General features: G+C 39.9%; 1 protein-coding gene and 1 pseudogene across 1 annotated transcript in view; one reads left to right on the top strand and one right to left on the bottom strand.

Annotated features, from left to right (window-relative positions):
- The window catches only part of LOC119543318 (inositol 1,4,5-triphosphate receptor associated 2), a 121,480-nt gene that overhangs the window by 35,462 nt on the left and 65,080 nt on the right, over positions 1-20,938 (top strand). Inside the window, exon 3 of the mRNA XM_037848108.1 lies at positions 6,226-6,406. Coding sequence (XP_037704036.1) covers positions 6,226-6,406 — 181 coding nt within the window. The remainder of the gene's footprint in view (positions 1-6,225; positions 6,407-20,938) is intronic.
- On the bottom strand, positions 11,732-19,614 carry LOC119541601 (annotated as a pseudogene).

Genomic DNA, 20,938 nt, shown 5'->3' with positions numbered 1-20,938 from the left:
CAGTGACTTATGTGCATTAATCTTGTATCCTGCCACTTTGCTGAATTTCTTTATTAGCTCAAGTAGCTGTGTCATTGATTTCTTAGGGTTTTCCAAATATAAGATCATGTCATCTGCAAATAATGACAATTTTAGTTCTTCTTTTCCAATTTACATGCCTTTTCTTTGTCTTGCTGGATTGCTCTGGCTAGAACGTCTGACCCAATGTTGAATAATAGTGGTGACAGCAGGCATCCTTGTCTCATTCCTGATCTTAGAGGGAAGACTTTAATCTCTCACCATTGAGTACTATGCTGGCTGTGGGTTTTTCATATATGTCCTTTATCATATTGAGGAAGTTTCCTTCATTTCCTACCTTTTGAATTGTTTTTATCAAAAAAAAAAAGGATGCTGAATTTTGTTGAATGCTTTTTCAGCATCTATTGAGATGACCATTTGATTTTTCCTTTTTGATTTGTTAATGTGTTGTATTACATTGATTTTATTAAGTTGAACCACCCTTGCATACCTGGGATGAACCCCAGTTGGTCATGGTATATGATTTTTTAATGTGTCTTTGGATTCAATTTTCAAGTATCTTGTTGAAAATTTTTACATCTATATTCATGAGGGAGATTGGCCTATAATTTTCCTTTCTTGTAGCATCTTTATCTGGCTTTGGTATTGGAGTGATATTGGCTTCATAAAATGAGTTAGGTAGTGTTCCATTTTCTTCAACTTTTTGAAAGAATTTGAGTTGGAATGGTGTCATTTCTTTCTGGAAAGTTTGGTAGAATTCCCCTGTGAAGCCGTCTGGCCCTAGGCTTTTATTTGTAGGAAGCTTTTTGATGACTTATTGGCTCTGTTTACTTGTGATTGCTTTGTTGAGGTCTTCTGTTTCTTCTCTGATCAGTTTAGGTTGTTCATGTGTTCCAGGAAATTATCCATTTCCTCTAAATTATCTAGTTTGGTGGCATACAGTTGTTCACAGTATCCTCTTATGATTTTTTAAATTTCTTTGGGATCTGCAGTAATATACCCCCTCTCATTTATTATTTTGTTTATTTGGGTGTTCTCTTTTCTTGACTTTGTCAGTCTAGCTAAGGGTTTGTCAATCTTGTTGATCTTCTCAAAGAACCAACTTTTGGTTTTATTTATTCTTTCTGTTTTTTTTTTTTTTTTTTTGTTCTCTATGTCATTTCTGCTTTAATCCTTGTTATTTCTTTTCTTCTACTTGGCTTAGGATTAGTTTGCTGTTCATTTTCTAGCTTCTTCAGTTGCTCAATTAGTTGTTTGATTTTAGCTCTTTCTTCCTTTTTAATGTATGCATTTAGAACTATAAATCTCCCCCTCACTACTGCCTTTGCTGCATCCCATAAGTTTTGATATGTTGTGTTCTCATTTTCATTTGTCTCTAGATATTTAGCAATTTCTCTTTCAATTTCTTCTTTGACCCACTGATTGTTTAGGAGTGTGTTGTTTAACCTCCAGATATTTGTGAATGTTCTAGATCTTTGAAGGTTATTGACTTCTCATTGCATTCCATTGTGGTCAGAGAATGTGCTTTGAATAATTTCAATCATTTTAAATTTATGGAGGCTTGTTTTATGCTCCAGCATATGATCTATCCTGGTGGAAGTTCCATGAGCACTCAAGAAGAATGTATATCCTGGTGATTTGTGATGTAATGTTCTATATATATGTCTGTTACATCTAATTCATTTATCACATTGTTCTTAGGTTCTCAGTTTCTTTATTGGTCCTCTGTCTGGTTGATCTATCTATGGGACAGAATGGTGTATTGAAATCTGCCACAATTATTGTGGAAACATCTATTGCTTCCTTCAGTTTTGCCAATGTTTGTCTCGTGTACTTTGGAGCACCTTTATTGGGTACGTAAACATTTATGATTGGTATTTCTTCTCAGTGAATGTTCCCTTTTATTAGTATGTAGTGTCCTTCTTTGTCTCTTGTGACATCCTTGCATTTAAAGTCTATTTTATCTGCTTTCTTTTGGCTGTAGCGTACATGAAATATTTTTTCCTGTCTTTTCATTTTCAATTTCTTTGTATCTCTGGGTCTAAGATTAGTCTCTTGTAAACAGCATATTGATCGTATTTTTTAAATCCATTCTGCCAATCCATATCTTTTAATTGGGGAGTTTAATCTATTCACATTTAATGTTATTACTGTGAAGGCAGTTCTTGAATCTGCCATCTTATCCTTTGATTTTTATTTGTCAGATCTATTTTTTCCCTCTCTCTTTTTATTTCCTTTACATTACCCTTACTAAAGTCTTAAGTTCTGTGTCCTTCTCCAGACCTCTCTCTCTTGTCTTTTTTTCCTCATCCAGTAGAGCTCCCTTTAGTATTTCTTGTAGGGCAGGCCTCTTGTTAACAAATTCTCTTAGCATTTGTTTGTCTGAAAATTTTAAGTTCTCCCTCAATTTTGAAGGAGAGCTTTGCTGGATAAAGAATTCTTGGCTGGCAAGTTTACTCTTTCAGAATTTTAAATATTTCATACCACTGCCTTCTAACTTCCATGGTTCCCAATGAGTACTCAGTACTTAGTCTTATGTTGTTTCCCTTGTATGTGGTGAATTGCTTCTCCCTTGCTGCTTTCAGAACTTTCTCCTTTTCAGCATTTGAAGATCTGATCAGAATATGTCTCAGAGTGGGTTTCTTTGGATTTATTCTATTTGGTGTTCATTGGGCCTCTTTAATTTGCATATTTTTGTCATATGGAAGGGTTAGGAAGTTTTCCCCAACAGTGTCATCAAATACTTTTCCTAGCCCTTACTCTTCTCTTCACCGTCTGGAACACCAATGATTCTTATATTTGTGTGCTTCGTGTTGTCCATCATTTCCCTGAGATCCCATTTCAAATTTTTCAATTTTTTCACCATTTGTTCTTTTGTGCTTTCACTTTCCATCACCCTACCCTCAAGGTCACTAATTCATTCCTCTACTTCTTCAAATCTGGTGTTATGTATCTCAAGAATAGTTTCAATTTGATCAACAGTATCTTATTTCTATAAGATCTGCTATTTTTGAATTTACTTTTGCAAATTCTTCTTTATGCTCTTTTGGGGTCTTCTTCATGTTCTTTATATCCTGAGCCATTATGCTGATGTTTGTGTGTACTTCTTTGATTAATTGCTCCAAGTTCTGTGTCTCCTGTGGCTTTTTAATTTGGACATTTGGACTATCCAAATGTTCTGGTTTCTTTATATGCTTTATAATTTCCTGTTGTTTTTGGCCTCTTGGCACTTGCTTATCTTGATAGGGTTCTTTTAGGATATGCAGGATTAGTTGTACATTTATCTATAATTTGGCAGAGCTACAGCTTGGTATAATGTACTGTCCCTGAACCTACCAGAAGATGGCACTCCTGAATCACCTCTTACCCTCAAGCTAGTTCTCCCCTACTTCATCTATGCACTAAGTAGAAGTCCAAGCCATGTGGAAGTCCAATCAGTGCACTCATTTTCCATGTGCACTGGGGACTGCCAGCCCTGTGGGTGTGGGGCATGGCCTGTGCAGTTTGGCAGGAAATCTGCTCTAGGACACAGTGGTCCCTGCCATTCCTGGGGCTGTGGGTGGTGTACTCTGGGGCTGCAGAGCTGTGTGTCTCACCTTCCAGCTCAAGTGCCCCTCAGTCCCTGTTGCTGTGCAACCACAAGTCCCTGGGATTGGGGGATGGCTCCTGGCACTTCTGTGTAGTGGTCTTGCGTCTAGGCTGGGTACAACATGGGCTTCTGTGGAGGAAGAGTGGACGTTGTCACAAGCCCACTGAATCCCAAATTCCCTTAAGCAAGCTTTCAGCTGCAGGGTCGTGAGGGATGATCTCCCAGCCAACGACAATTATGACTGTGTGGGGCATGGAAAGCTTCCCCCTTCTGCGCTCATCTGCCTTCTCCAACTTCCAGTCCCTGGCATGGGGGCTACTGGCCCCAGGTCTGTGAAGGGTTATCACCCAAGCCAAGTGCTGAGAAGGTTGCCCAGGGAGTGGAAGGCTGCTCCCCTCCATGCTGTCAGCTCTAATCACTTGTTCCCTGCCAGTGTTCTCGGCTGAACACTCACCTGTTTTAAACACAGTCTCTCAGTTTCTCCAAATACCACTCACTCTGGGTGTGGAATTCCCTGCCTAGTCAGTGGCACCCTGGAACTGCTGTTCTGGAGCTCTTTCTGTCCTTTATCTAGTGTTTTTAATGGAGGAGGATTTTGCTATGTCTCTGCTAATCCACCATCTTCCTGGAAATCTCTCACCTAGTACTTGATTCCCAAATGACTGCATTTATCTGTCATCACTGTAAATGTCCATGTTGTATTGAGCCTTCAGGTTTAATTATCTATATGGCTGTACTAGCACAACTTGGCAACTTTAGGGTGGGGCTGGGTGCCATGGGCCAACTGACGAGGCTTTGCCACTGTGGCTGCTTTCTTCCCCTGCCAGGACACTTGCTAGGGTGGCTGCTGCCACAGAAAGCTCGATAGTGGCACTGCAGCACTTCCAGGTGGGTCCTCACCTCCTGCTCCTGCCCTTGGGATCATTTTTTAAAAATCTTTAAGGCGGTCTGGTCCTCCTCTTTGATATGCTTTATTCTACTTCTTTGCACGGGTCATCATTTCTGGTTTCTTTGTATGTTTTGGATTCTTTAGTTACAAGCTTTTCATTTAATATTTTATTTCATTGTCTCTGGAATTTACACGCTGAGACATCTGTTCCATAAGCTTGTATACATCTACTGTTATGACATATTTCCTTGAATGCCAGGAGTTAACAACAATAAAAAAATGAACAAAAAAAAGATAAAAGCACTTTTCTCAGTTTTTGCAGATTGAGCTAGGTAAGTGCTCTCCTTCAGAGTTTAGCTGTCCCAACAGCAAGTTTAGAGAACAGCTTGAGGCAGTAACATAGGGTCTTCTCCAGTCTTCTCCACACATGTGTATATGCATCCCTAGGAATTCCACTTTTTTCCACAGATCCAATGTCCCTTTTTCCCCCAGGAAATTGTGCTTCCTCACAGTCCCAGGCATCACACTGTCCATCCCACAACCAACAGTCCCCTGCCCCAGCTTGCAGCAATATGACTCTTCTTTTGCAGTACTCCATAGGAGAATTCTGCGTGCTGTCTCCAGGCACAAGGCGAGTTCCAATATGGTGAGCTTGGTTCAGCTTCTCAGGTCACTACCTTGCAGACTGGCACAGACATATATGCACCTGGTCTGTGCCCTAGAGTTTTCTTCCTCCAGACCAGGACCAGGGACCCACACTGGGAGTATTGACCACCTCCATGCCATGCCAGTGTGGGTTTGAGAAAACAGCAAGTAAGGCCTTTAGGAAGAGGAGCTTCCATGGGTTCATTTGGAGTGCTTGAAGTGTGTTACCTGAAGTTAGGAAACACTGAGGACTGGTGCATGACTTGTGTAATAGATCTAACACAGGCTACAGCAACAGAAGAATTGCTTCTGCTTGGGATAGGTCTGTCTTGCCAGAGCTTTTTTTGGAAAAGGATGCATATGAATGTTTCTCATGGATCAGAGATGGGACAAATGCAAGACAGTCAGCATGAGGTCATCTTTGTCCTGCCCCATAGCATCATATACAAGTTTGAAGATTCTCCAGCAGCTAGAAGCTAGAGGTGTATGTGGAGCTCCTGGTGTTGTGTAAAGAATTGCAATTGATCACCCCAATTAGAGATATTCCACTGGATTCATAAGTATGGATGATTTTAATTTCTGAATGTGATCATCAGACTGACTGTATCTAAGAATGAGTAGTACTTACTTGAGACCAAAATTGCATCTAAGGCAGAAGAAAAATTGTATACTTTGGAAGGAAAGAATGAAACAAAATAAAGTAGCATTTTGGTCGCCTACCACAAGTTTTCATTGATTACATATTTTATCATAGTTAAACCTCACAACAACTCTGTGCCATAGGTGTCATCATTCCCATCACACAAACAAGGAAACTGAGACTCAGAAAGCCTGAGTAATTTTCCCAAAGCCACCAAGCTGGTAAGTTCCAGAGCCAAGATTTGACAGTAGTTCTAGTTAGTTCCTATCCAAAGCCAGTGGTCTTTCCGTTATACCAGGTCAGCTCAACAGGACTGCAAGGCTTACGGCATATTTCCAGGATCCAAGGGATCCGGAAGAGTTAATTATTTAAAAAAAAACAGAAACAAAGAAAACACCATCTTTCCCCATCTTTCAAAATTAATTTGCTTTTCTTCTTCCTAAGGCTCAGTGGGAGTTGCCAAAATAATAGAATACCTGAGACAAACAACTAGTCAAGATTCTGAAGAAGATGGCCTTCAGAAGCTGTGGAACATGCTTGATCCCAAAAAGAGAGACCTGCTTGTGGATCTGGAAAATTTCCATGTTGCCATGAAAGAATGGATGGCTTGCTGTAGAAATACATGGTAATCATAGTTGTCTCTGTATGTATTTATGCACTTTAAGAGTCTAACAATTGATTATAATTAATGCTAATCACTGTTTTCTGAGTAGATGCAAATACCATAATACAGTGCTGCTTACACTTCAGCTTACATCAGAAGCACCTGAACTGTGTTAAACTCCATTGCTGGGCCCTACCCCTGTGATTTAGTAGGTCTGGGACAGGATCTGATTTATTAGTTCTGGGATGGGACCTGATAATCTAACAAATTTCCAAATGATGCTGATGATGCTGATGAGAGGGGGAGGCACACTTTGAGAACAATTGTTCTAGAGGTTTGATTCTGATATTCATTTGTTGTGATTGGGGAACACATATTATCTTATTCTCACAAAGAATTGAGGTAGCGTAGGAGTCCAAGGATTATTAGACGCTGCCTTTCCAATCTCCAAATGCATTTCAACTAAGTGTTGTTAAATAAATTGTCAAGGGCCTGGAGACAACTTGTCTACATGTCTACAGCAAAGGCCAACTTATCTATACATGGCTAAAATAAAAGCTATCTTGTCTGTACATGTTGAAACCACTTACACATGCCTAAGACAAATAATCTGTGAGACAAGCTTTCTGAGACTTTCCGAGCTTACACAGCTTCTAGGACTTTCTGACATTCTTGGAACCTGAGCCTTGATTTCTCTCAAAACAGGATTTTAATGGGAATGAAGAGGAGTGGGCAGCAGATAAGTTTCATTGGTAGCCCTCTGGCATTCCATCCCCTTAAAAGGTTTGCTTTTCTGAATGTTTTTGCCTAACAAATCATATTTTTCTTTGTGTACGCCTGTTGTATTTACTATATAAACTGCTTCTTTTTTAGGGAAAAAGAGACCACTTTTGTCTTCGGATTGAGTGTTCCTGAATTTGCAGATTGTCTCCTTGTGATAAACAAAGGGTCTCTCTTTCCTAAATTCTTAAAATTTGTCTTTGATTTGACAGTTTGATGAAGAGGGTGGGACCTGAAGGTTGCTTCTGTTGAACTCTATAAGGGCAGACGGATTAGGTGAAGGTACCCATGAGAGACCTTTGCATTTGCTACACAATTCTGTGTCTCAGAGTTCACTCGTAAACGCCTCTCTTATCTCAGGCTCCACTAGTTGTGGTGAGCTCGCTGAGACATTTGTCTATCTCCCTTGGCTCAAGTCCTCTTGGTAAGTGTCAGAATTTTTGAAGTTTTACATTGTAAAAAGAAATAAAACAAAATAGAGTCACTATGGCTAAGAGATTTAAAATTAGTCAGGAAGTCATTCTGGAGGTTACTCTTAAGCAAATTTCAACCAGATATCACAAACTGCCAAATTAGGCCAAGCCTCAAGCAACAATGTTCCTCAAAACCCTGACATCTGGACACCATAAACAAACCACAAGATAAGGAACTCAGTAAACTATGAACCAGAAGGACATTTGGAGTACCCCAGATTTCCACCTACCACTAACAACTTATCTAATCTTCTTTTTCTTTACCAGCCCTTGCCTGGAAATGCCAAGACGGGACACAGTTTGGATTACTACTGATCTGTGCTCCTCGAATTCTAATTCTCAACCCCCTTTATTGTCTTGAAGCTTAGTTTATTTCTCAGTTGACATTACATGGTGTCAGAAATGGGATCCAAAGTGACCACCAGTCTGACTCTGGAGCCACTGTTGGATTAAAGCGGGTACTAGCAAGAGCCCGTTGAGCCCTGTCATCTCCCCAGCGGCCCCTGGTTTCCTGTGGGAGTCCTCTCAGCTTTGAACTTCCTCTTTTTGGTTGAGCTGCTAGCATTTTTTGGGGGGTGTCTTCTGGTAAAGAGCCTTTTGAAGTTTTGTTCTTTTGGTTTGACTGGTGGCAGCAGTCCTTTGTTTTTGCCCTTTGTAATATATAAGGAAAATTTCCAAAGTACTCAAGTGGACTTTAAAAATTCCCACTTTGGTATTGAGCTGTTTTCCAGTGGAGGGACACCTCTCTAACAACCAATTTGACCTATGTTGACTGTGAGCAATAAAATAATTATTTTTGTGGACATGGGATGGACACTTAAACACTATTAGAGCACCTGCCACCTTTTGATAAGAAGCCTTGGCTTCCAAAGATCAAGATCCTGTGAATGGATAAGGTGGCCATGGATGGGATAGATCGACACAAGGTCACCTGCCACCTTCAAGATGATGTGTGTTCCACTAGGGACAACCTGGTCGTGGGTTGAACAACTAGAGCACAGGCTCTCTGCCGGGTAAAACAAGTGTCCTGTGAAAGGCACACTGTAAAACATCACCCATGCCCCAAACCCAGCCAGTTTCTCTTAGGCTTAGACTTTAGGATTGTTCACAATCAGAACTAAGAGAAGGGGTTTCAATTCCAAAGGACTCTAATAGTGCACTGCCACTAGCACACCAGCTGGTTTCATGTACAAAAATTATGGTCTTGCCTCATGTAAAATCTTATCCTGCTGGACCTGGCACATTAGAGAAAATGAAAATATTGAATTATAATGGCCACAATTGGAATCTTTTGATATGCCTAAATCATTATGTTTGCATGTTCAACTAGAAAACTAAGCAATTTCAATGGGATACTTATTTTAATTGGTACTTGGAAGCTTCCAAACATATAACTAATTCAAAAACTGCCTGTCTTCAAGAAACAACTACTAAATTAACAAAGACTAATACAGACTTATCTAAGCACATTATCAAGCTTGAAAAATTATCCAGAACTCCTGACTGAGTGTTCTAACCCCCCTTTAAACACCTCATGTCCTCCTCCTCTATGTTCTAGCTTAGACTAACTCTCCTATTTAATAAGATTTCCCAAATCCTACTGAAGACCCAGTACGTTTTGCAAAAGAATTGCAAACAAATTGCTGACAAATTGAAGCATTTAAACTAGCTAAGGAATTTCAGAAGGTCATACTTGAAGTTTTCCCCAAATTATTGATTGGAGAAAAATTTAACAATGTACCCAGAAACCTGATGAGCTCATATACGTATGTTATAACAAGCTTGGAAAAAAAACTGTTAAACAATTCTCAGGTCATGACCATATCAACTATGATACCTCTACCCTATGTAATTCTACATTTGTTAATGGCCTTTCAGAAGACCTAAGTACCACTCTAAAACATAAACAACTGAATTGGGTCACAATGGAACCTAATGATTTAGTAAATCTTACAGATCAATTAGATCACACCTAAAAAGAGAAATCCTCCCAGGCAAAAACAGTGCAAATACAATTAGCACAAACCATGATTTCCAATTCAGTGGCTAAATAAGTCCCCAATAAATTGTTTTAGGCACTAGGGTTCAGGTCACCAGTACTTGTAATTACTGTAAACCACCTGGACATTGGAAAAGAGACCACCCCCAAACTACCTAAAAACAGCAGCAAACCCCTAATGCTCTTTGACCTCTAAGAAAGCAAAGTGCCTTTCAGTGTGACTGCTAGGGCTGCCTAGGAAATGGCAGAGGTTTTTTCCAATTGTCTCTCTCACATCTTTAGGTGAAAGATATCTGATAATTGGAAATGAAGGTATAAAGGCTCTAAAAAATACTGGGGCCACCTTCTGTGCCTTAAATCCCACAGGCCTCATTAATCCTCCTCCCTGGAGTACAGAAACAATTCAGATGGTAGCAGTCTCCAACAAACCCTAGACCACTTTTAGTTCTCCCCAATTCCCTTTCAGTTAGGACGTTTACAAGGGACTTGTCTATTTTTATTAGTCCTCTCTGCCCCAATGCACCTTCTCAGAAGAGTTTTCCTTGTATTATTCCACACACTCATATCTTTCTCCCAAAAGGAGGAAATTAAGTTGGAACTCTTAGAACCAGATTCAACAAATCAGGATAAGGAATTAATTACTATACATATTCCCACCCTTTCAGTAAAAGAAATAAAATTTAACAGCCCTCTTTTAGATGCTATTCTAACCCATTTATGGTCCACAAAGCCTACTGATAAGGGCTGCATTCTTTCTGTCCCAACTATCCCTGCCCCCTGGGCCTCCTCCTAAACCTTGACCAAAGCCAAAGCATTCTAACATTCCCTCTTCCCAAGATCAAATGTCAATTAAGAGGATTTTTAGGCCTTGTTGGATAGTGTTGAAATTGTATTTCTAATTTTTTTGATGGCTCAACCTTTTATATGCCTTTTTAAACATTTTTATTGTGAAATGTAACATATACAGAAACATGATAACTTTTAACATATGGTTTAACAAGTAGTTGTAGAGCAAATTTCAAAGTATGTTATGGGTTACAGTTCCACAATTTCAGTTATTTCCTTCTCGCTGTTCTAATACTCTAGAAACGAAAAAAATCTATATAAAGAGTCAGTATTCATAATTGTTTGTTAAATCCTATCTTCTCTGTTTCTACCCCTCCCTCTCATTTGATCACTGCCTCAGTCTTCAGGGATATCTGTGCAGTGACAACTCTAACTTGTTCATATTGAGAAGTGGTGTCAGCATTATGGGGAAGGGGATGCAACTGGTTGATGTTCTTGAAGAGGTTTTTGCCTCTTTTTTCTGGGACTTATCTGGCATAGGAACAATCTGGAGACTCCACATTTCTGAAAAATAAAATAGTGAGTGAACTTTTATAGAGTCTTAGATAGGGACCTGGGTAATCTTTAGGATTTTCAGGACTACTGTTGATTTGGGCTTGGCATACTGTGGCCATCTAGAATATCTAACTGAAGCCTGCATAAGAGTATCCTCCAGGATAGCCTCTCGACTCTATTTGAAATCTCTTAATCACTGAAACTTTATTTTGTTACATTTCTCTTCCCCTTTTTGATCAAGAAGGCATTCTCAATCCCATGATGCCAGGGCCAGGCTCATTCCTGGCAGCCATGTCCCACATTGCCAGGAGACTCACTCCCCTGGGAATCATGTCCCACATAGGGGACGGTAGTGAGTTCATTTGCAGTTGGGCTTTGAGAGAGAGAGGCCACATCTGAGCAACAAAAGAGGTTCTCTGGAGGTGCCTCTTAGAATATGCCTTTTTTTTTTTAATGTTTGTAATTGTTAGTTTTATTTACAAATGTAGATAGACAATTTGGATCATTAAGGTCTTAACTTAAATTCATCTGGGTTGAAATTACTGAAACTGTCTACTTAGCCTTATTAACCAAAACAAGTCAAAGTGCTTCTATTTCTTTGTAAGGAATACAAAGAATCAATATCAACTATGGAAATGGATTCTAAGGCAAGAAACAGTTGAAAAGCTTTATGTGATGTTAAATAAATCGATAAATTTACTAGGTATTATTCAAACATGTAGGGCCCTGCTGAATAACTTTACTATTTTATTGCTAAACATAAATACCTACACTGTTTTCCTTAACAACCAAGGAAAGCTGATCAATTTTCTGTAAAAGTTCTTTTTCTATCTGCTCTTGTTACTGTTGTAACCAATTCCATGCAGGTAAAATCTCGTTACTGAGTTCCTTATATGGTCCTTTAAATGTAATATCCAAAAGTTGAAGGTGTTGGTTACTATCTCTGTGGGACATCTTCAGTTTGGTGCTTTGCTCTGATATGGACAAATCCATTCTGTTCAAAAGCTGAGAAATCTGTCCCTCTGTGTCTTTGATCTTCATTTCCAAAATAAGTTTGGCAGCTTCCCATTCTTTGTTCAAGTGCTGGAGCCCCTCAAAGGACATTTTATGCTCCGTGGAGAGTCTAGCTATGCTGGTGTCACATCTTGCCATTCTTCCTCTAAGATCCCCAAACCTGACAGCTGCCTTATCCCCAGAGTCTTTAAAGCAGAGTTAGTTCCATAGCTAACGTTGTTCCAGGCATGGATCTGCTCCTGGAGTACCTCAATATCCCAATTAAGTTGCCTCACTATGGCAGTTATGTTTCTGATGTGCTCCTCCAAGAAAAGCCTGGCCAAGTGGTTGCCTCCCCCTTTGTTTTGCATTTTCTGCAGACTGTGTTGACAGTGTGGTCTTTAATCTGGAAGGTGTGCTCCACCAGGACTGTGGTCCTCTTCTCATGGCAGTGGATCCTGTCTCGCGGCTGCTCCACTAGACTTACAGATGAGTAGGGCGCCATGGTTAGAGACTGGCTGTGTCAGGGCATGTTTCTAACTCATCTTTTCTCAGTAACCAGAGAAGGAAATATAGTGTTCCGTTGGGCCATGTTCTTTTTAATAATGCACAGCAGCACAGGGAGCTAGTGTGCGGAGGCAGCCCATGTTCTCACCGCTGAGGCTGGGTGTGGCCACCACTCGTGTGGGCTATGTGGGGCGCCCCTCTGTGGAACTGCGTGCGGGGGAGCTCCGTCCAATCAGCGTGCACCTACCATCTGGCCTGGCGCGGGCCTGGCCGGGCTCACCACTCCTGAGGGGCTCCAGTATATGCCTTTTTTTAAAGCTAAACAAATTGAGTCCTTATTTTGGGATGAAACTAGACAAAATTCCTTCAAGGAAATAAAGCCCACTTTGCCAGCACTCCCTCTCAGGGACACCTTAATTACAAATTGCCCTTTTCTCTCCCTTGTTCATGAATGAGAGGGGAATGCCTTAGGTTTCCTTACATGCAAATGTAGGGACCAGCATAGACCTTTAGGATGTTGTAGGCAGTTTGGAGGCTGTCTTAGTTTGCTAATGCTGCAGAATGCAAAACACCAGAGATGGATAGGCTTTTATAAAACAGGGGTTTATTTCGCTACACAGTTACAGTCTTAAGGCCACAAAGCGTCCAAGGTAACACATCAGCAATTGGGTACCTTCACCGGTGGATGGCTAATGGCATCCGGAAAACCTCTGTTAGCTAGGAAGGCAGCTGGCGTCTGCTCCAAAGCTCCGGCCTCAAAACGGCTTTCTCCCAGGACGTTCCTCTCTAGCAAGCTTGCTCCTCTTCAAAACATCACTCCCAGCTGCACTCAGTCTGAGTTCCCTCTCTCTGAGTCAGCTCATTTATATGGCTCCACTGATCAAGGCCCACCCCGAATGGGCGGGGCCACGCCTCCATGGGAACATCTCATCAAAATCATTACCCACAGCTGGGTGGGGCACATTCCAAGCAACGTCTGCCCCACAAGACTACAAAGATAATGGCATTTGGGGGACACAATACCTTCAAACCGGCACAGAGGCCTTAGCCAAGGATCTCCCCCATTGCATGACATCCATTGCAGTGACGGCAAAACTTTTAAAATCAAATGAAGAAATAATTATGGGATGTCCCTTATTCTGTTGAAGCCCTTCTTAATTCTCACCAAACTCAACATCTCTCTACCAATAGCCAAACTTCTTACAAAATTCTCTTACTTTCCCTTCCCAGTGTCTCATTTGTCCTATTATTTTACTTCCTACTGTTTATAAGGAAGTTCCTCAGGACTGTATAGCTTTAACTGACCAATTATTTCCCCCTTGAATAGATTTACAAGAAACCCCAATTGAGGATATAGATGTTGTCCAGTATACAGATGGTTCCCACCTTAAAGATAACTCCAGAATCTATCATGTTGGATTTGCTATTACCTCTAACTATGAGATAATAGATGTAAATTCATTATCTAGTCTTCTAGCAGCCCAGCAAGCTGAACTTTTAGTCCTCACAGGAACCTGTATACTTGCAGAAGGAGAAACAGCAACCATATACACTGATAGTCAGTATGTCTTTGACTTTGTTTATGATTTGGGGATGTTACAGAAACAAAGATGTTTTATAACCTCCAGTGGGGGAAAACTCAAAAATAGCTCTTATGCTATGGAAGTGCTAAATGCTATACTGTTTCCAAAGACCTTGGCTATAATTAAAATTCTTCATCATTCTCAGGAAAATATGGAGGGAAATGCTGGCAACCACATGGCAGATATAGCTCAGAGTGAAGCTAGAAGTTCTAATCCTATTCCTGTTTCTGTAATGACTTTTTAACCAATAATTCTATTGGAAACAGAAAATCATTTCTCTTTGAGGTTAAAGAAAATGCTCCTCCTCAGGAGATTTAAAAAAAAAAAAAAAAAGAAAGAAAAAATGTGGCCTGCTTTTATAAGCCTGCAATTAAATCATGATTTGGTTTAGTCCTCCTCCCTAATTGTACCAGAAAATAGTTCTGGATGTGTCTTACTGGAATATTGAAACAATGGTAAGCTGAGGAAAGCAGTGATTCTTGAAACCATCCTCTAAGATAGCTATGAAAATATATCATAATTGTTAAATTTGTTCCAAGAATAATCCAGAAAAATCTGTAGTTCTCAAGGACATTTTCTCTTGCTAAGTGGACCTTTTGAAATTTGGCAATTGAACTTTATTTAATTACCCCTCTCCCAAGTCTATAACTATGTTTTAATAATGATTTGTATGTATTCCCATTTGGCTGAAGCCTTTCCCTGTAGACAAGCTACAGCTACTAATGTCACAAAGGTATTATTAATAAAATAAATACAAATTGGGGAATTCCCTTAGGACTTCACAGTAACTGAGGAACCCACTTTACAGGACAAATTATGAAAGCAATATGCAAATTACAGCCTATTTTGCAACATTTTCATTATGCTTATCATGTCCAAATATCACACATAATAGGAAGAATAAATGGTGTAGTTAAATCTCTATTAGCTACATTTATGGAATCCTTCAGTCTATGGCCAAAAGCCTTACCTATAATCTTATGAAATCTAAGATCCACTCTTTTGGAAAATTGAAATTATAACAGGGAGACCTATGAAAATAAACTCTAGAATATATGATCCCTGCCTCATTAAAGGAAATTTGCTAACCTACTCTCAGGAACTAATCAAAACCTTAAAGAAAAATGAAACCTTGCTAGAAAAATCCTTTTACAGCACACTCCAGGAGACAAAGATATTCAAAACTGCAATCTTCAGACTGACAACTTTGTATGTTGGAAAAGACACCTCCATAAAGATGCACTCCTACCTTGCTGGAAAGGATTCTATCAGGTACTCTTAACTAACCCATGTATAGCTAAATTAGAAGGTGTTGATTCTTGGATTCATATTTCTCATTTTAAAAAAAGCTCCTAGCCCTGCCTGGAAATCCATTCCTATTAGGCATCTAAAACTCCAAATCACCCAGGATCAGAATTAGATGGCATCTGATGTAGACAGCTATCCCAAGATCCAGGACCAGGTCTATATAACTGTATGAAATTGTTACTGGTGATCTTAAGCTTAAGCCACCCAGAGGTAGATGGCATCTGATGTGGATAGCTAACCCAAGAATAAGGACCAGACCTGATTTTCATCTGATTGAAATGAACTCAGCAATGCTGCTATAATCTTTTTTGTTTCTTCATTATCCTCTTAGTTCTTACTTGACTTTTTTATTCCTCTCTCACCCTTTCTTTTTTTTAGTTTTTATTATTATTTATTAATTACAAAAGTCATGCATGCATCCAAGATAATTGCAAAAAGTTCAGACATATTCAAGGCAAAAAATAAAACCTCTTTTATATCCCAGCTCCCACCCCAGAACTAACCACAGTCACACTTGGTGTATTCTTTCAGATTGTTTCTATATTTTTTTCATACATACAAACATAGATACAAATGGTTTTTACATAAATGGCATCTATTTACATGGATTTCCATACAATTGACGACTTTATGAAATATTTTTCCATAACTGCCAAATTAAAGTATTGGCTATGGTCTTTATACCTTAACCACAGATACTTCTTGGAAATCCATATAAATAGTTTTTCCTCTCTTTTGTTAATTATTTTGAATGAATTTTGTTATAATGTATTGTATCCAACTTTGTAAAATCTCTTTAAAAGCTTTCAGGAAAAGATTTGAAATACATAAATAAACTTCTCAAATGTTGATTGTTTCTGCCTCTCCCTCCCTGCCCTCTATTGCTTGGCTTTTTTTTTTTTTTTTTTTAATAAGAAATTTTATTTTGAGATAAATTCAAACATACAGGAACAGTTGCAAAAACAGTACAAACCCCATACATAGAACTCCAGCATACCCTGACTCTCCTCCCCCGATACCCCCCGATCCACCACCTTTAACATCCTGTCACACCATCATTTCTTTCTTTCTTTCCTTCCCTCCCTCCCTCCCTATCATCCATCATCTATTGCTCTGTCTTCTGAACATACGAGAGCAAGCTGCACACATCCTTGAAAAAAACAATATAATTCACATATACATTTCCCATGAACAAGAACATTCTTTTATGCAATACCATTAAATGCAGCTAAGAACTTCAAGAAATTCAACCTTGATATGAAGCTTACATTCTGTATTTCCTTTTTTTTTTTTTTTTCTTTCCTTATGTCCCATCTGTGTCCCTTTGAGCCTCCTCTCCTCCATCCTCAGATCCCATCCAGGATCATCCTTGGTATTTAATTGTCATCTATTTAGACTTTTTTTTTTTTTTCAATTGTGGAAACATATGTACAGACTAAATCTTCCCATTCTACCCCCTCCCTAGCATTCCATTAGTGGGATTAATCACATTTAGAATATTGTAATGCTATCTCTTTCCCACCATCCATTACTAGAAATTTCCCTTCACCTCAAACAGAAACCCTACACTCATTTCTTAACTCCCCATTGCCCCTTCCCCCCCCTTCTCAGAACCCCTACTCTGCTTTTCATCTCTGTGGTCATATTCTCTGATACTTTCTTTGTGTTTACCGTGGGGCTTAAATTTAACCTCTTAAATCTATAACAATCTTGTTTTTCTTTGATACCAACTTAACTTCAATATGACACATAAACTATGTTCCTATACTTCCTCATTCCCCCACTTTTATGTAGTTCTTGTCAAAAATTACATATTTTACATCGAGTCCAAAACCACTGATTTATCATTACAGTTTATGTATTTTAGATCCTGTAGGAAGTAAATAGTGGAGTTACAAATCAAATATACAGTAGTGTTGGTATTTATATTTACCAAGTGATCTTTAGTGGTACCCTTTATTTCTTCATGTAGTTTCAGTCAACTATTTAGTGTTCCTTCCTTTCAGCCTGCTCAACTCCCTTTAGCATTTTTATAGGACTGATCTACTGGTGGTGAAGTCCTTCAGCTTTTTTCTCTGTCGGCAGGGATCCCTTTAGTATCTGAAGTAGGGCAGGTCTTTTATTAGCAAAATCTCTCAGCATTTGTTTGTCTGTGAAAAATGTAAGCTCTCCATCAAATTTGAAGGAGAGTTTTGCTGGATAAAGTATTTTTGGTTGGAAATGTTTCTCTCTCTGAGTTTTAAGTATGTCATGCCACTGCCTTCTTGCCTCCATGGTGGCCGTTGAGTAGTCACTACTTAGTCTTATGTTGTTTCCTTTGTATGTGATGAATTGCTTTTCTCTTGCTGCTTTCAGAGCTTGCTCCTTTTCTTCAGTATTTGACAGTCTGATCAGAATATGTCTTGGAGTGGGTTTATTTGGATTTATTCTATTTGGAGTTCGCTGAGCATTTATGCTTTATGTATTTATATTGTGTAGAAGGTTTGGGAAGTTTTCCCCAACAATTTCTTTGAATACTCTTTCTAGACCTTTACCCTTTTTTTCCCCTTTGGGGACACCAATGAGTCTTAAATTTGGACGTTTTATTTTATCTATCATACCCCTGAGATCCATTTTGAATTTTTTTATTTTTTTCCCCATTCTTTCTTTTGTTCTTTCATTTTCTGTTCTGTGGTCCTCGAGGAAGCTGAGTTGTTGTTCAGCTTCCTCTAATCTTGTATTGTGAGTATCCAGAGTCTTTTTAATTTGGCCAACAGTTTCTTTTATTTCCATAAGATCTTCTGTTTTTTTATTTACTCTTGCAGTTTCTTCTTTATGCTCTTCTTGGGTCTTCTTTATGTCCTTTATATCCTGTGCCATGCTCTTCTTCATGTCCTTTATATCCTGAGCCATGCTCTTGTTGCCTGTCTGTAATTCTTTGATTAATTGTGCCAAGTACTGTGTGTCTTCTGATCTTTTGATTTGGGTGTTTTGGTTTGGGTTCTCCATATCGTCTGGTTTTAGCATATGCTTTAAGGTTTTCTGTTGTTTTTGGCCTCTTGGCATTTGCTTTGCTTGATCCCTAATTTGACAGTACTGCAGCTTGGTGGCGTACACTTTCTCTAACTAACCAGCAGATGGCGTCCGTGAGTCACCTATTCCCCTCAAGTCAGTTCTCCCCAACTTTGTCTTTGTGGTGTGTGGGGGTCTGATTCTTGTGGGGTCCGATTGGTGCACCAAGTTTGGGTGTGTTGTTGGTGCTGTCCGCCCTGAATGTGGGGCGTGTGTCTGGATGGTTAGGGAGGCAGGGCAGCTTTAATATTCAAACCTCCCAGGTGTTCCTAGAGATTTAAGGCTGTTGCAGGAGCCTAAGCCTTCATTTCAGTCTTTCCACTGATTGTCTCTGTTGCTGACCCACAAGTCCTTGGTATTCGCGTAGGGTCCCTGGGATTTCTGAGTGGTTCCCCCTCCCCAGCTGTGCTCTTGCAGGACCTTTGCTGAGGGAGGGCCATGCCATGTCACTAGTGCATGCTGGCCCTGCCAGGGAAGCCTTGGGTCACTGGGCTGTGCAGGGGCGCTCCCAGCCTGCTTCAAAGATGGTTGAATGGGCCATGTTAACTTCCCTCTTTTTACACAGCTCTGCCCTCCCAGCTCCAGGACAATCAGCCATGAGTGTATTAAAGGCCACTGTTCATGGCCGATATTGTGGCTTGTGTGTAGTGCTGCAGGAAAGATTCCCCATCATACTGGGTTTCTTGGAGAGGCTCTGGGCTGTGGGTCTGGCCCTGGGCAGGAGTGTCCCCCACCCGCTGGGGAGATGGCTGCAAGGAATGAGGTTTTTTTCTCCTTTTGGCTCCCCTCTGCTCCTCTGGTCTTGAGACAATCAGCAGTGGGTGTGGGAAGGGGTATCCTCCATGCCAGACACTGAGGCGTTAGCCCAGCCTGCTCTTGCCGTGCTTCACTGCGTGGCTCTCCCTGTCATATCTGCAGCCACTCCCTGGCTTTTTTTTTTTAAAGAACTAGTCCGTCTCCAAATGCCAGCCCACCGTTTCCCCACACTGCAGCACAGCTATGGGATTTTCAGCTGACTCACTCACTCGTTTCAGAATGCAGGCTCCTGGTTTCACCAAATTCACATTCCCTGTGGATTTAGCAGACCTTGTCCAGCAGGTGCATCGCTGGCAGTGGTGTTCTGGGTCACTTTCTGGTTTTTATCTAGTATTTTTCATGGAGGTGTTTTTTTGCCCTGTCTCACCTAGCCGCCATCTTAGGGGTTCTCTCTCTTACCTTTGCTTTATACTCCAGCCCATCTCTGTCACTCACATAATGAAACTTACCTCTTTTTTTTTTTTTTTTTTTTAAACTCCTCATTCTCACCCTTACTGTCTCTTCCTGGTCCCTTGCCATTTATCATCCTTTCTGGCAACTATGCAAAAAGCTGTTTACCTAGGCAGTGTATCAAATTGCTGGGTCTGTGCTAATTTAGACTCCACGGCAGTTATTGACTATGCCCATAGGCAATTATTTAGTTGGCTAAATCTTAGATTTTGGAGAGACTGGATCCATAGCATATTTCAAACTTTGCTAATCCTTTTTCTTATTCACTATAATGTTTCTTAATCATTGTCTCATCTTTGGAATAACAGCTACAACTACCTCCCAAGTCATGCTAATACAACAAACCTTGAACTTGAAGTTTACACTTATGAAACTTATTTCTATAATGATTAAAACCTAAACCTAATTATAATTAATGCTTAAAAGTCACCCCTTGAAAGCCTCCTAGTTGCTTAACTGTGGCCCATCTCTAAGCCAAACTCTGCAAATAAACTCAATACCTTCTCCCCTATCCCCAGGATGAGCCTCTATGGCACTGAGGGATTAATACCAAATGTTCATTAGTGATGCTTTCATGAAAGATCTTGATCAAAAGGGGGAAATGTAAAAAAATTGAAAAAGAACTAAAACAAAATAGAGTCACTATGGCTAAGAGATTTAAAATGGAGTCAGGAGGTCATTCTGGAGGTTATTGTTAAGCAAATCTCAGCCAGACATCACAAATTGCCAAATTATGATAAACCTCAAGCAACAAATATTCCTCAAAACTCTATGGACATCAGGACACCATAAAAAGCTACCAAGTACAGAACTCAGTAAACTATAATTTGATGGGCAGTTGTAGTACCCCAAATACCCACCAGCCACTAAAAACTTACCTAATCTTTTTATCTACAAACCTTTGCCTGGAAATGCCAAAATGGGACACAATTTGGGTTTCTGTCTGAATCTGTGCTCCCTGAATTGTAATTTGCAGACCCCAAATAAATGTCTTTGTTGCCTTGCAGCTTAGTTTGTTATTTCTCAGTTGACAGCATTAAGGGTTCTACTTTTTTTTACAGAGGGTGGAAAGCACCCTTCCAGTACCCACATAGCACATATGCAATAAAGGGCAGTTTGTAGCTTTTCCATGGACAGAGTCCTACACCTAAGAGGTGCGTTGGAAAAGCAGGACTCTAGGATCCCCAGAAACAAAGGAATGCATTCTTTAATTGGTATGCTGAATCAGCCAAAGGAGGATCTGATTCCGAAA

Source organism: Choloepus didactylus, chromosome 8, assembly GCF_015220235.1.
Source record: "Choloepus didactylus isolate mChoDid1 chromosome 8, mChoDid1.pri, whole genome shotgun sequence".
NCBI classification, from domain to species: domain Eukaryota; kingdom Metazoa; phylum Chordata; class Mammalia; order Pilosa; family Megalonychidae; genus Choloepus; species Choloepus didactylus.
The sequence above is the reverse complement of the archived record's forward strand: the minus strand, read 5'-3'. Positions and strand labels throughout refer to the sequence as shown.